Source organism: Pecten maximus, chromosome 11, assembly GCF_902652985.1.
Source record: "Pecten maximus chromosome 11, xPecMax1.1, whole genome shotgun sequence".
Classification (NCBI taxonomy): domain Eukaryota; kingdom Metazoa; phylum Mollusca; class Bivalvia; order Pectinida; family Pectinidae; genus Pecten; species Pecten maximus.
The window spans coordinates 17,294,944-17,312,262 of NC_047025.1; the positions used below are offsets into that span (position 1 = coordinate 17,294,944).

Here is a 17,319-nt window from a genome sequence, read left to right on the forward strand (position 1 = left end):
CTTCAACATTCCATGTGACAACCATCCCCGTGATATCTGATCATCCTCATTTTACAGCTTGAGAGCTATTTGGTATACTATGGATCAGATTGTAATAAAAGTATTTCCCATTACTGTGATATACGGTATTGTTATGCAATTATATCATCCATTTCCATCTAGAAGCGCCAGTTTTGATTTCTAGCGAATCTCATAATAATATGAAAAAAATGCTCCTAAGAAGCTATCATCCGAAGGATTATAAGGAAAACAGTACACATCCGTGTCTACCCATTTCCATAGTGATTTTATACGATAGATATTGTATAACGAAGAATACGTGTTTTCCCCCCGAGTATTGACAAATAACACACGACATATTTTGATACTGGTTTATTTAAAATTGTTGAAGTGGTCCCCTTGTTGGGTCGACAGACATATACCTATGATTAACTGTTAGTAATTAGCGATATGTCTACTAATCGCGGCTACCAAACTGTAATTGGTGGTCTTGTGCTTCGTCCTGTGACAGCAGTGACTGGCTTACCGACACACATCAGTTCTCCGTTGCTGCAATAACATGATCCGTCGTCGACGTCAAAATGTTCGCCATTTCCGTAGCACTTTCCCTCGTATTCGCACCCTGGAAATGTAGTGTTTACAGGTTGGATCATGTCAGGTAAATGCTATTATTTTCCCTAAATTACTTATTGAACAAAACGGAAAAAAAATCATACAATATTCTAATTGTAAACTATTTACATACTACAGTGGAACTTATCTCGTCTCTGAAAAGTCCTTGATTAACTACATGTAGTAGTAAAAATTTAGTAACCACAGCGAATATTGTGTATGAAATACACTTGAATACCAGGGTATCATGAAGATATTTCACCACCGACTTGGAGATCAATTAGGTTTCGTTTGATGAACATCTTTCCAATGGACTTACCTTGTTCAACCTGAGGTTGAGCACCCACTACGTTCCCATTGTCGTCAGTTAATATAACACACTTGTAATGACTGCACGTGCGGAAATCCCACCACTCTTCCTTGGGCTTAGCACAGCCACGTGAGCCGATCTTAACACACGCTACAATAAAAAAAACCAGACTGAAGAATCAAACAAAAAAACACAATTTCCAAAATAAAAACTAGAATTACAAATAAACATATGATTACATATTGAAATGGACATAAGTAACATTATAGTGTTAATTTTAACAAAAACACTATCAATTTGATTTATCAAATTACCGAGGATGTTATTAACAGTAACATGTTTTTTTTTCAGTATTCTAACCTATTAATAAGACCGGAGATCTAGTTATGGTCAACATTATTTCTCTACTAGCACTAGAAAAATGGCAGAATATGGACTGATAAAGTTTTGTTAAGTTAACAACTAAAACATTGGAAGTAACCATGCCACTACACAAGTGACATTCTAATATCGGGTAATTGGAAGTTTTTGTTGTAATTAATTTCAATTAAAATATATTGGCAACATTTAGGATTCTTTTTTTAAAAAGTCGCTGATTATTGCAAATACATATAATGATATTCCTCAGAAACCCATCTTCCCTCCGGTCAGTATGCCATCTGGTCTGATTTCAGTCCTTACCTAGGCGTGTTCACCTGGGCGTACTAACAATCTGGTCTGATTTCAGTTCTCACCTGGGCGTACTAACAATCTGGTCTGATTTCAGTTCTCACCTGGGCGTACTAACAATCTGGTCTGATTTCAGTTCTCATCTGGGCGTACTTACAATCTGGTCTGATTTCAGTTCTCACCTGGGCGTACTAACAATCTGTTCTGATTTCAGTTTTCACCTGGGCGTACTAACAATCTGGTCTGATTTCAGTTCTCACCTGGGCGTACTAACACGAAACCTACAGCCCCGTTGGAATCCTCTTGGCATTGGTACTGCATGCACGAATCAGTCTTTATGGTATTAAGTTTATAGCACTTTTCTTCTGGCTCCCATTCACACCCTACAATAGGATATACTCGTCTACAACAGGATATAGACGACTACAATAGGATATACTCGACTACAATAGGATATAGACTACTACAATAGGATATAGACGACTACAATAGGATATACTCGACTACAATAGGGTATACTCGACTACAATAGGATATACTCGACTACATTAGGATATAGACGACTACAACAGGATATAGACGACTACAATAGGATATATAACACTACTACAATAGGATATATAACACTACTACAATAGGATATATAACACTACTACAATAGGATATATAACACTACTACAATAGGATATAAAGACTACAATATGATTTACTCGACCACAATAGGATATAGACGACTACAATAGGATATACTCGATTACGAAAGGATAAACTCGACCGCAATAGGATTTACTCGTCTATAATAGGATATAGACTACTACAATAGGATATAGACGACTACAATAGGATATAGACGACTACAGTAGGATATAGACGACTACAGTAGGATATAGACGACTACAATAGGATATAAAGACTACAATAGGATATAGACGACTACAATAGTATAAAGACTACAATAGGATATAGACGACTACAATAGTATATAGACGACTACAATAGGATATAGACGACTACAATAGGATATACTCGACTACAATAGGATATACTCGACTACAATAGGATATAGACGACTACAATAGGATATAGACGACTACAATAGGATATAGACTACAATAGGATATAGACGACTACAATAGTATAAAGACTACAATAGGATATACTCGACTACAATAGGATATAGACGACTACAATAGGATATAGACGACTACAATAGGATATAGACGACTACAATAGGATATACTCGACTACAATAGGATATAGACGACTACAATAGGATATAGACGACTACAATAGGATATAGACGACTACAATAGGATATAGACGACTACAATAGGATATAGACGACTACAATAGGATATAAAGACTACAATAGGATAAAGACAACTACAATAGGACATAGATGATTACAATAGGATTTACTCGTCTATAATAGGATATAGACTACTACAATAGGATATAGACGACTACAATAGGATATAAAGACTACAATAGGATATAGACGACTACAATAGGATATAGACGACTACAATAGGATATAGACGACTACAATAGGATATAAAGACTACAATAGGATAAAGACAACTACAATAGGACATAGATGATTACAATAGGATACAAAGACTACAATAGGATATAAAGACTACAATAGGATATAAAGACTACAATAGGATATAGACGACTACAATAGGATATAAAGACTACAATAGTATATAGACGACTACAATAGGATATAGACGACTACAATAGGATATAGACAACTACAATAGGATAGACTCGCCTACAAAAGGATGTTAGACGACTACAATAGAATATAAAGACTACAATAGGATATAGACGTCTACAATAGGTTTTACTCGACTACAATAGGATATACTCGACTACAATAGGATATAGACTACTACAATAGGATATAGACGACTACAATAGGATATAAAGACTACAATAGGATACACTCTACTACAACAGGATATAGACGATAACTCATGCTGTGGAAATTTATGCTACAACAATTTATAAAAACAATTCATGCTACAACAATTCATAAACAACTTGTGATATAAGATATATCAGATATACGGTGCTGCGATATCTCTTCTAAAGAATTATTGTATACCCACCTTAGCTTATCGCCTTATCGATCCATGGAATTATTAAAGTATATTATCAATAAAATTATATGATGTCAATAATAAATCAATTCAATGCTTTGCAGCATAAAAAACCAATGAAGAGATAAGTGTAATACCCCTGTCTTATTTTGCTATGACTTTTGAAATCCTCTCTAGTAAGTTTTGTTAATATCAATCAAATGTATTACAACACCGTGTAGTACTACTGATTTACCTTTCTTTACAATCTCGACCTTCGCTGTATCTTTTTTCGCCCGACATCGGTATTTGAAGCAGCCTTCCATCCAGGTTTCCCTGTTCTTAATGCAGTCGCCTTTCCATGGGCAATCTTCCGGGAATAAAAAAAAAACACAAGTATATGGTATTGATCAAATATTTATGAGCAATGCGTATATCAAAATGCACAAATCAAATGATCGTAATCCTTTCTTCCCTGTCTGCTTTTGTGATTCATTTCCTGGCTGCCGATGACTTCCTGGTACAAATGTCCTTACATGGCCCTGGCTGAAGGAGAATTCCTGACACCAGTGTCTTCACAAGGCCCTGGCTGCTGGTGGCTTCCTGACACTAGTGTCTTCACATGGCCGTGGCTGCTGGTGGCTTCCTGACACTAGTGTCTTCACAAGGCCCTGGCTGCTGGTGGCTTCCTGACACTAGTGTCTTCACAAGGCCCTGGCTGCTGGTGGTTTCCTGACACTAGTGTCTTCACAAGGCCCTGGCTGCTGGTGGCTTCCTGACACTAGTGTCTTCACAAGGCCCTGGCTGCTGGTGGCTTCCTGACACTAGTGTCTTCACAAGGCCCTGGCTGAAGGAGAATTCCTGACACTAGTGTCTTCACAAGGCCCTGGCTGCTGGTGGCTTCCTGACACTAGTGTCTTCACATGGCCGTGGCTGCTGGTGGCTTCCTGACACTAGTGTCTTCACATGACCCTGGCTGCTGGTGACTTCATGACACCAACACCTGTCTCTTCACATGACCCTTGATACTGGTGACTTCCTGACACTAATGTCCTCATATGGCCCAGGCTTCTAGTGGCTTCCTGACACTAGTATATTCACATGAACCATTATGCTGGTCCTTACACCAGTTTCTTTACATTGTCTATTGCAAATTCCTCAGCGTTAAGCAAACGACAGCTTGAATTTTCCCGGTTGATCGGTAGGGAAAATGTGTATTTGTACATGCAATGTTCTAAAGACGTACTCTGAACTGCCTATGTCTTTAATTCTCAAATTTTCTAGGCAAAAGTATTATGATAATTCACCGAGGTACATAAGCTCACAGGAAATGCTATAAAAACTATATATAAAATATGAAAACAATAAACAAATAAATTCTTAAAACAACAATGCGAAACCACACGAAGTGAAAAGTGTAAAAATAAAGAATAGAAAATAATAATAAAAGTCTAAAATACCACGTGATATTTTGCCGAGCATGTTGCACGGTCTCTGCGCTAGCACCAAGACCTGAGACAATGTTACATTCTAGATGAAGTTGACATATGCTGGTTGGTGTGGAAAAGCGAAAGATTGGTATGAGAGAGTGTTAGATCAACATTATATTACATCATCAAATAAATTGGTTGCAAAATTCGAATTTCCTGGAACTTGTCAACACATTAATCTGCGTCATTCTCCACGGAGGAATCTCCAGTATCAGCATAACCTCACACGATCCTTCCGCAACAGTGGACAGGTGGACAGGACACCGGTCAGACCGCGAAAACCAACGTCGTTATTTTAACATGATATTTTGATATCAGTGATAATCATTATAAAACAGGTGCGATTTAATAGTTAATTGCAATTATTTGGTTTTTTAAAGTCATTTTGTAATGTTCATGGTACATTTTCTTTCGTTAACTAACGGTGGTGCGGTCGATGAGGCAAAACATATGTACCAAACACACATACCCAAACTCCAGATATATACTGCAATTGTCTAGTAAATTTCTATCATATGATATATATAATATGATATGCGCTTCTCGTCAGAGGCTCGCAAATAAGGGAAAACGAAAACAAGTGTCAAAGTTTTTATTTGGATGATGGAAACTAATGTCATATGCTATATATATTCTGTTGTTAATCTACTTGTAAACTAAAATTAGTATATATAAAGAATGTAAGCCACATTTTTTACAAAAACAAATTCAGGTATATTTTATCGAAATGGTGGAAACACGATTAAAAAAAAGACACACAAAGACAGAATATGAATTACATAAAGGACAACACGTTACCTGTTTATACACAAAGGACAACACGTTACCTGTTATACACAACGGACAGTACGTCACCTGTTTTACACACAAAGGACAACACGTTACCCGTTTCATACATAAAGGACAACACGTTACCTGTTATACACAAAGGACATCACGTCACTTGTTTTACACACAAAGGACAACACGTTTCCTGTTAACACACAAAGGACAACACGTTACATGTTGTATACACAAAGGACAACACGTTACCTGTTTTATACACAAAGGACAACACGTTACCTGTTTTATACACAAAGGACAACACGTTACCTGTTTTATACACAAAGGACAACACGTTACCTGTTTCATACACAAAGGTCAACACGTTATCTATTTTAAACACAAAGGACAACATGTTACCTGTTTTATACACAAAGGACAGCACGTTACCTGTTTTATACACAAGTTTGGTTTTCGTCATCCTTTTGTTTATTCTGCACTGAACAGTTTGGCACTCTCCGGCATTCACTGTCTGTCCGTCCCTCAGGCACCTATCTCGGAACAGACACTCTGGAAACAAAGGCCAATAACGTCAATGTTGAGATTGAAGTGACTTCTTCACTTAAAAGGTCACTGATATAATATATACATTACAAAAGCTGAATTCAAAGAAAATAATGAAAAGTGCTTGCACAAAACACAAATATGATCTGTAACAGAGTATATATACCGAATAAAGGGAACATCCTAAAACTGTTTTGTCTTTTCTCATGCAACTCCTCATTGATGATCAAACCTCTGACAGTCCAAAGGGGATGGTAAGAAAGTTAGAAATAATATATACAGATAAAAACCAACAGGCCCACAAGGGGAGATATCTTTACCTTATCGTTCAATCAGTCTACCAAATTTGCCAATTGGATATCTCTTAATGTAAACATCTAATAATTTGACCAATCCTGTTAAAATGATATACTGACTAGCTTTTGTTATTCTCCACTTCCTTCCTCGATAACACATGGCCGTGGTACATCCGTAGGTAACAGTCTCCCCATCAGTGTAATACATTCCGTCGTGTTCACACATAGGCGGACCTGTAGAAAAATGAAAGTGGATGATATAGTGTGTATGTATTTACCAAATCACTGAAGTTATCGCCTCCTTGGATAACAACTTTGCAAGATTATTGATGGAGATAGTATCCTTACTCTTGCTGCTACATATGTCTTTAGAACAGAACTTATTGTGAAATCATATAGTTCAACAGGAATACAGATCAGCTAGCCAAGTTGATTCATCGTCATGCATATGTGTTCGCGTTAAATTCGACATACATGCAAAGGGTCAACATTGTGTAATATTATATATTTCATGATAAAATTCAAACATTCAAAACACGAGTTTGAACCTTGAATCCATAATTACGTTCGAACAATGAAGAAAATATAAAGCTACTTACTTCGCCCTTCTGTCATACAGACAAGAAGAATGGTGACGAAGGGTAAAAGTGTGTACCACTCCATGACTGCCAAGGTTGAGCTGAAACAAAAACGGTCAATAATAGCAACATATAACACTATGTCCAACTAGCGAATGTAAATCTTACGGAGGGGAAATTTAATTATTTCTTATTGAAAATCATATATGTACCATATTTCCTAGGAATAATAAAATAGCACCCGCAATCTTCGCAATACCAGCAAAATAAACCTAAATGTATCGATACTTCTCGAGATATCAACACAATAAAAATGGCATAGATATACCTCGAGATATCAGCAAAATATGATAAAAAATCTTCATATTTTTTTCACGATATCAGCTTGATGATAGTATCGATATCAATATTCCTCTAGATAAGATAGAATATACCTGGAAACTAGAATGATAGTTGGTAGAAATGTACAATATCACAGCTACCCTAATACTACGTGTTTCATACTTACAGTGAGATTTCTTGACAATTCTCATAATCTGTCTCAGCTTATATACTCCGCTCTATCCCATTGTTTAAACTTCGGTTTGATTTGTGTACGTCGTCTTCCCTTTCACTGTTCGGTAACATGTGTGCTCTGGATATTGGATTGAATACGTGTTGTCTTTAAACAGATGTATTTGGTTGTCAGCACTGACAACTTCATATTTATCAAACGACCTTCCTTGTCTACAAAACTCATTAAGTGTAAGTCGTCGGTAGAAACTGAACTCGGTGACAAACAACTTAAGTCGATCACGTGTATTTGAGAAAGCGACATTTGTTAAAGTATAATTATGGCAAACAACTCACAACTCCGTGATACAAATATTTATTTTTCAAGTTTTGATACTTTAAACCTGTTTTAAACTTACATAAGATATTCGCCTTAATTAAGACATTCTAATTTATTAACTGTATAACGCATTACGATTTGTATATTCTAACTATTAGTTGAGATTTGGTACGTGTGGTTGATATTTTATTCAATAAAGCATAAAAAAATCCACGTGGATGTATAATTTACGATTTCACTAAGTAAGGCTGAAGAAAATAGGCAAGATTTGCAAATCATCACTTGTACTTTGATATAAATTTGGAATTTGACGATATTTGCATATGTAAATACGCTATACACTAAACTGGTCTTCGCGTGTACAATGTATACATTTATATGATGATACATGACAAAGGCACTAGTCTAAAATACAGATAAACACATGTTTGTTAAGTCGGCAAGGATTTCCAATATTCCGGTGATTAACGGGAAACTATCTCACCTGGTTATAAAATGTACCTTTCCGAATCACATGCTATGATAGGACACGTTTTATACTAACATGATTACATTATGGTATATTTTCATTACAATTGATGATATTAAAATCTATTCTCGAATATAAGATCCCAGAGGAGCCCACTACCGTGTGGACTGGTTCTATGTTAGTTTAATATTCTATGTACATTTGTCCCCCCCCTTCTATCTTAACTATATCAACTTGTTGCATCACACAAGCGTTAGTGACGAAGAACCTACAAATATAATTAGAACAAATACAGAAACTGTGATAGCAAGCTCCTGTCGACAATTTGGTTTTTAAACAGTCTCCATATTGAACATGCACAATTAGGGGTCAAAGAGCAGACCTCGTCTGAAATTAGAGGAAGGCAAAATAGACATTCCTTGAGAAATAGCGATAACAAGCTTTTCAAGATTACCGCCTACCAGGTACGTCAAAATTTCAACATTCAAAATAAGTGACAAAGGGGGAACTTACATTTGTTATAGGGAGATTCTGGTGATACTTTCTTGAGACAAGTAGTAACAGCTCGCAAATTATAGTATCCACGAAGGCCGCTATTTAACAATGTGTTCCGTTCAGTTTCAAAATATAAAATATGTTTAATTTTGGAGAGGCGACGACGTACTCAAACATTCGATGTGTAAAATTAATGATTGCCGCTAGTTGGTCATATTCTTTTTCTTATCAGTCTCAATATTGACCATACATGGATAACAATGTTTCTAGAACAGCATTCCCTTAGAAATAGCGATATCAAACTTTAACTGTCAAAATCCAACAAGGCACCACGTAAGCTTTCATGTTTTCATCAGACATCCAAATTGCAAGCTCTACTAATGGCCAAGGGAAACCTTCAGATGAAATTGCGAAAATGCGTTATATATCTTAAGTACTGGAGTATAGCCTATTTCTAGCACAATATGACATGTTTGTTTGCAAAGCTCTGGCATCTATATCGACCATAGACACCAAAAAAGGACAGTTTAATGCTTATATTTACATTCTCCACATATTCGTTTTGTTACTCTTGGCAAATAAAAATTGAGTTAGCATAAAAATGCCAGTATTCAGCGATTTCGTCAATGGGGTTCGACAAATAGAACAGCCTATTTTTTCAAAATTCATTTGTCACGTGTAGATTGGCAAACAAAAAAGTGCATTGAAATAATACGAAAAAAACAAAGTCTGTTCAATTCTTTTTATTAATTGTGTAACAATATTGTATAAAATGTGTTTTTGATACTTTTTTGTTAACATAAAAAACGATTTACGTTAGTTACAAGTAGTTCCGGTGGGTGAATATATTCATGCGCGGCATGGATTGTTGTCACGTTTTGGTTGTCAATTATGGTCACATAGACCGCAAATCTTTTTACTAAGTTTATATCGTGGCTTTGCCACCAAAATGTAAATATTTGATGATGTTAGATAATACTTCAAAGCACTCCCATAGTCAAATGTCGACGTCAACCGTTCGATGATGTTCAAATAATACATCAAAATACTAACCATAGACAATGTCGACTTCGACGTCAACCGTTCGATGATGTTCAAGTAATACTTCAAAGCACTCACCATAGTCAAACGGTGACGTCGACGTCAACCATTTGGTGTTGTTAAAAAATAGTTCCAAGCACTGATAAGATAATCAGATTGATGTAGGACAGTTTTGTATTGTTTAAATATCACCATTGATAGTTTCATAAGTATTTAGCCCTGTGATTTTATAGTTTATTGTCTTAAAGTTTATAGTGTCTTCAGCGCGTGTTTTAAGAACTGTATCATATAACAATGCAAGAACAGGAGGGATACGCTCGAATCCTGCAAGGTCGGCAAACTCGTTGTAATACTGCCATTGAAGGGTGCCCATATGGTGCGCGTGTCGGTCTGGCTTGCCCCTTTCTAACCTACTGCGGAAGTCTTTATCCGTGTCAGCATCCATCTCCTCACGAACTGGTAGTTCCACGGTACCGTCTAAAGTCGCAATCACGAACAATACCTGATGATAAATGCTTAAAAATGGACAATCTTTCTTCAGAATGCCAACTATCGACAAAGACGGGTATTCCGTGTGAATAAGGTGCTTGTAAAGGGGTACGATACGTTCATTGTCAGTTTTCACGCGACACTCTGGTGACAGGAAAGGGAAACTGAACCTATAACCGGTACAGAACACGAGAGCATCGGCTGTTACTTCTTCGTCATTTTCAAATACAACTGTATATTCCGTGACGTGTTTGATTCCTGGTTTCTGTTCCAGATTATCAGGTAGATATGTCTGTAGTCTTGGTAATCTGTGACTCAGGTAAACCTGGAAACAGATATTAGAATATGACATCCTAATTATACCAATCAGCATGTTTATACATGAGTATACAATGTAGTTTAAAGTAAAACAGGGCTCAGCTCCAATAATAAATATCACGCTGATGTCTGAATGTCAATGTGTCGGAAAGCTTGGCCTTTAGATACTAAAAATTGGCGTTCCATGAGGATCTTTTTATCGACAGTTTACGCTGCAAATTTAATTGAGTTTTACTTAAGCAATGGATTAGGGAACGTTGAAAAGGCATTCCTTTTCGTTTATTTATCAACACATATGTGCTTGCCCTATGTATTTTTTCTCATCCAATTTCCCATTTGAGGGCCTGCCATTATATTTACCTGAGGTGTTTTAATGAAGCGGAAGACGAATATTTGGTGTTCTCATCTCAGATTTTCCTAGATTCTTTGTGTGAATGATTCATTTGTCTTAATTTTGCCATTGCTTCACCTACACGTATTTTGAGCTCAATTTGTGGATTTGTATATATTTCATATGTCACTTGTAGTGTTTCTTACCCTTCAATTAGTGACATATCATAACCTCCCCTAAGTAATGTAGACAAGGAAATCTTGTCAATTGGAACAACATCTGTGACATAACTCAGGTACCTGGCGGCAAACGTATGTAATGCTGGGTGTATGATACACAAAGGGAACTGTACCTTTTCCACAACAGACGACATATCCAGACTGATGTCCTGGCCAGACGAGGAAGCACCCAGACACACCACACACTTTCCCTCAAATTCGGACGGATAACGGTAGTCATGACTGTGCAATACTTTACCACGGAATAGATCTAGTCCGGTAATAGCTGGTATAAGTGGTACAGAGAACTGACTAAAAACACGAAAGTTTAAAAACTTTACTTACTAGGTATAGCTACTGACGACTTACACAAGACTTCAATAGATTAAATAGGAAGTTGGTATATCTTAAATGAATCATTCGACCAAGTTAACGTTACTCTATAAAGGACTAACTTCATTTGATGTTAAGATCAAAAAGGTAACTTGAATTATTATGAATTTATGGTTATAAATTCTACAATTTGGCCTCATCGCAATCATCGTCTGCACGGAAGACGCATCCCCAAGAAGCTCAGAGCAAAGTTTCTATCACAACACAATAACTCGTACACACTTCATGATTAATCTTTACATTTGATTTTCAATAAAACGATTAAGTTTTTGAAGTAACAGATGTCATCTGGTACCAATGAATAGTATTTGATTATAAACAAAAATGTCGTCAGAAATCCAGAAATGTCAGAATGAGAACGAATCCGTGGGATGTATACAGCCAATATACAGAACAAAGTTAATTTCAAGACGTCAAGTATACCTCGTATGGACATGGAATGGAGCATAACACACTTACCCATTACAAACCATAACAGCATCAAACGTTTCTGTTGTAGAAGTCAAATCAGAGTCTATCAGGGTCTTGTATGTCACCTCCCATGTAATCGTGTCGGAGGACTTCTGAGGGTGAACCAATTTCACTTTTGTTGAGAACTGAAATTATACGTACTGCTAATTCTATAAATTTGAATATGTTTGCTTCATGAGTTATTCTTTTGGGACTTGTAATAAGCTCTGGGACTTGTAATAAGCTCTGGCCAATTTGATCATTTACTGCTGTTTCTAATTATGACCATGACCCTGAGGCAATGTTCATATTCAGAACAGTTAACAAAGACATGTACTGTCCTTATATTTCACCTTTAGATTTTATTGACGGTGGCTTGTTTTTAACAATGAAAAATATGATATACCCTAAAAACCTTAATTTAAGGACACAGATTATTCAAAAACAAAAAGAATACTGACAAAATAACAAAACCATAATTCAAACTCCAAATCGATAAGACGAGGACAAAATATAAACCAAAACATAGATTTGTATTTAGACCCCTGAAAAAAAGTACAAGGAGAGTAAGACCAGTTAACCCGGAAGAGTAAGCGTCTTCTGCTTTGTTGAAGACTCCCGCCATACATATCTAGGTCACGACGACACCCGTCATACAGATCTAGGTCAAATCCGGGTTAAGCCACAATCTCAAAGGAAAGAAGAGTTTGGAAGACCATAATGAAAAAGCCGTCTCAATCTTACATAAAACGTAACCAGCAGGAACAATGTACAACTAAACTGTATAACAAGCGTGATTATGTTTATTTCCAAATCGTAATTGTTTCCATTCATAGATAATAACATCCCCTACCTTGTGTTTATAAGTCCCTGTTCATTCGATATCCAACGACTTCTATTATCGCAATGATCTTGACGGACGTCGACTTCTGACATAAACTAATGACAGGGGTTCCGGGGTAGCAGGTTTATGAAGGCCATTGAGAGGTTGGCGACATCTTTATCTAATTCAGAAACATTTTATTTCCCTGTGCGATATGAATTCAAACGTGTTCACTGCTCGTCGATAAGCTTTGTGGTTCCATTTCTCCTTTTCCGTGCAAATCTATATTTTGTCCATAGCTTGCCGTCTTTTTGTAACTTTTTTTATTCAAAATTTGCTTGCTAGCATGTAGTCCTAGTTTCCTCTGGCCCTGACACCATGCCTGGTGTTACACTAAACATTGTGTCATGGCCAGAGGAACTCGGGCTAGCTAGCATGTACAAATTCTCTGTTTTTAGAGGTATTCTGTTGAGATGAATTGTGTTTTACAATGTAACATATCAATATCAATGTTCCCAATTAAGGGATTATATATTTCTAGTGGTTTGTCTGAAAATATTTTCTAAACGTGTTTTTTCAGTTTTAAAATAAATGATTCTATCAACATAACCAAATAAGTCAATAAAGATTGTAATGCATACTAACCTTTATATACTTCAACAAATCAAAACAATCTGCATAACTTTCGAGGTATTCTAACACATCTTCATGTCGAATAAAAGATGGTAGATCAGCCCGGAACGGGAAATCAGGGAACGCCATCAGTTCCTTTGGAAGATTCGTCCTGATGAAAAAAAGTCAAAGTTAAATGCAGAAGGGTGGGGGAGGGGGATGGTGGTGGAGACTTGGAGGAGGAGGAGGAGGAGGAGGAGGAAGGTGGTGATGTTGGGGGACGTGGAGGAGCGGGAAGGCTGTGGTGGAACTGGGGTCTTGAAGGAGGGGGGCGTGGAGGGACGTGGATGAAGGGGAAGGTGGGTGGACGTAGGGACGTGGTGGTGGTGGTGGAGGGTGGGGGGGGGGTAGACGTAGGGACGTGGTGGGGAGGGGGGTAGACGTAGGGACTTGGTGGGGGGTAGACGTAGGGACTTGGTGGGGGGGGTAGACGTAGGGACTCTGTGGGGGTAGACGTAGGGACGTGGGGGGTTAGACGTAGGGACGTGGTGGGAGGGGGGTAGACGTAGGGACGTGGTGGTGGTGGGGGGGTAGACGTAGGGACGTGGTGGGAGGGGGTAGACGTAGGGACGTGGTGGGGGGGTTAGACGTAGGGACGTGGTGGTGGGGGGGTAGACGTAGGGACGTGGTGGGAGGGGGTAGACGTAGGGACGTGGTGGGGGGTTAGACGTAGGGACGTGGTGGTGGGGGGGGGGTAGACGTAGGGACGTGGTGGGAGGGGGTAGACGTAGGGACGTGGTGGGGGGGTTAGACGTAGGGACGTGGTGGGAGGAGGGGGGGTAGACGTAGGGACGTGGTGGGGAGGTGGTGGGTGGTGGCGCAAATTCAACAGTGCGACATGGCCGAACTCAGCCAACAAGATAGTTTCATATTCCAACACGCTAAGCTATATGTACCTCCTCTTAGGTAGAGAGGTCGTTTACAGGTAGACCGCTGACGGATGTCACGGATGCCTGATACTAAACATCAACGGCAGTTACACCGCGAAGCTACGAAACACCGTTTAATGGATCTCAACTGGCGAGAGAAGTGCGATATTTTACGTTCCTGTCCTTTTGAGCTACGATAACTTTCTTGGTGCAATACAGGATCGACATTGCTTCAGAAATACATCGATGTCAGTTTGGCTTGACAAACATTGTTTTTTTTAAATAAATTTTATTGATATAATGGGAAGACACGGCAGAAGTTTGTCTTCGAAGTAATCCGTTCAAACAAAAGCATCATGGTAAGCACAGGGTCGTTATATCGCTATAAGTAACAACTATAACTGTACTCACTTCAGGTTTCTGTACATACTGGAGTGTATGGGGAGGCCATGGTCATCCACGCCAGTCTGGTCAGTATAAATCCATGTACCACCAAGACGACTATTCTGTTCGAAGCACACGACATGGAACTTTTGTTGTCTAGTGGTGAGATGCCGCAAGAGCACATAGACCTGCCGCCCCGGCTCCTATCACGGCCACCCGGATCGTCATCACTACAGATTCACAGTAGTTCCCTTGATATACCTATACATCACTGATAAATATACCTATACATCACTTATAAAGTCACGTGACCAACATAAATACCTGTTTTATATGCCCACGGTCGTTTGCTACACATACTTCACAAATCTAGATAAGGGTAGCGCAATCGACAGTGGGTTCATACGGACAATATACTTCTATGTGAAAAACAAATGCATTGACCCTTCAAATATTGACAAGGTTAGTATAGCAGAATATTGGGGTTAAATGGAGCATGAACCTCTGCTGAGACTAAGAAAAGGACTAGGTAAAGCACAGGTCCTAGCCTCGTCTGTCAATACATCCAAATATATATTGGATGTGTGGGTAAAGAGAGGGATAGAATTTAGTATTAGGTTATTTACTAGTGTCACGTTTACCGACGCGTATCTATGACATATTAAAAGAATCGTTCAGAATCGTCTTTTTTACACATGTATATACGATACTTATTTTATGATACATTAAATGAATTCATGGAATGAAATGAAATGGGACCATTACATGTCCCCCAAACCACCCCGACACCAGTGTTTGTGACGTCATACTACACCTATATACCAATTTTCATCAAACTCGAACAATATCTAAATGTTGACCAATCAGAGAAGATTAAGCGGATCTAAAACAACATGCCCCCAAAATTTGTTTGGGAAACATAATGATACACATAACCAAACAAGGGAAAAAATACATAAATCAATAGTTTATTTCCAAAAATTGACACATGCGGTGTACACCAGTGTTTGTGTTGGAATGTGGAAAGCCTCTGAACCGCAAGGCCATGTTAAAGAGTTTCAAACAGCTTGAGACTCGGACACTAGATAGTCCAGGCCATGGGAAGACGTCGTTATCTAATTCGGAAATATTACATTTCTCTGTGCGATATGAAGTCAAATGTATTCCTGGCTCTATGAGGAGGCCGGTCACATTTCATTTGACAATACGCTTATCTAACCGCAGAGGAGCGTAACAATATGAAAGTGTTTGATGTAGTGACAGACTTTCATGTGGGTTTATGTTCCTGTAGAAAAAAGACTGTTTTAGACTCATCATTTTTTTTTATCAAAATAATGAAAGATTGAAGCAGTTTGGTAAGCATGAATCAAACAACCTCTTAACTATGGTCATCCTGGTAAATGATATCTGATTCAAAAGATTTCATGGCCCAAAAAGTCTATCCAAGTATTGCATATCATTTAAAAAACTGTCCGTGCATTAGCGAGATCATCGTAAGGAAACAATTCTTCTTGTTCAGCGGTTTGTGGATAAACAATGGACCATATTACCAAGATCAATGCGTAGCCGTGTCAATCTCGTAATTTCCTTTCTGGATTGGAAAATATTAACATGATGAAGTCATTGACCAATCATTTAGATATAAATATTTCTAAACACATGAGGTAAACAAGGATGTGACCATTGTTAGTGGACCTTTACACGTTTAAGTAAGTTAAACTTATTACACAGTACCAGACGTGTTATTTAAGCATTGATCTTGGTAATATGGTCCATTGTTTATCCACAACCCGCTGAACAAGAAGAATTGTTTCCTTACAATGATCTCGCTAATGCACGGACAGTTTTTTAATGATATGCAATACTTAGATAGACTTTTTGGGCCATGAAATATTTTGAATCAGACATTATTTACCAGGATGACCATAGTTAAGAGGTGGTTTGACTCATGCTTACCAAACTGCTTCCATCTTTCATTATTTTGATCAAAAAAATGACGAGTCTAAAACATTTATGTTATATTTGACCTACTTTTTAACATTTCTTCGTGGCTTCAATACCAATACATGACAATTCCACACAGGAGAAGGTACAGTGTTTGACCTACACTTGGTACCGAGCTTAACAATACCTATCGCCCATGTTCGAGGATCTATGGCAGATGGCT

General features: G+C 37.9%; 2 protein-coding genes across 3 annotated transcripts; both read right to left on the minus strand.

Annotated features, from left to right (window-relative positions):
• Nucleotides 1-359: 359 nt before the first annotated feature.
• LOC117338399 lies at nucleotides 360-9,601 on the minus strand. 2 transcript variants are annotated; one of them, XM_033899748.1, is made up of 8 exons: nucleotides 7,877-9,601; nucleotides 7,390-7,469; nucleotides 6,911-7,024; nucleotides 6,381-6,500; nucleotides 3,935-4,048; nucleotides 1,852-1,974; nucleotides 932-1,072; nucleotides 360-622 (listed from the first exon to the last, which is right to left on the minus strand). In XM_033899748.1, the coding sequence occupies exons 2-8, from the start codon at nucleotides 7,451-7,453 to the stop codon at nucleotides 468-470; spliced, it is 831 nt and encodes a 276-aa protein (XP_033755639.1). In that variant the 5' UTR covers nucleotides 7,454-7,469; nucleotides 7,877-9,601; the 3' UTR covers nucleotides 360-467. The 2 variants fall into 2 exon arrangements, with proteins under 2 accessions (XP_033755639.1, XP_033755637.1); XM_033899746.1 differs by having other exon boundaries at nucleotides 7,390-9,601.
• Nucleotides 9,602-10,041: 440 nt separating this feature from the next.
• On the minus strand, nucleotides 10,042-17,193 carry LOC117338476 (dimethylaniline monooxygenase [N-oxide-forming] 1-like). Its single transcript, XM_033899830.1, is given in 7 exon segments — nucleotides 10,042-11,019; nucleotides 11,696-11,873; nucleotides 12,414-12,550; nucleotides 13,873-14,011; nucleotides 15,180-15,328; nucleotides 15,330-15,382; nucleotides 17,184-17,193. Coding segments are annotated over 7 exon segments (1,299 nt in total). The 3' UTR covers nucleotides 10,042-10,386.
• Between the last annotated feature and the right edge of the window lie 126 nt (nucleotides 17,194-17,319).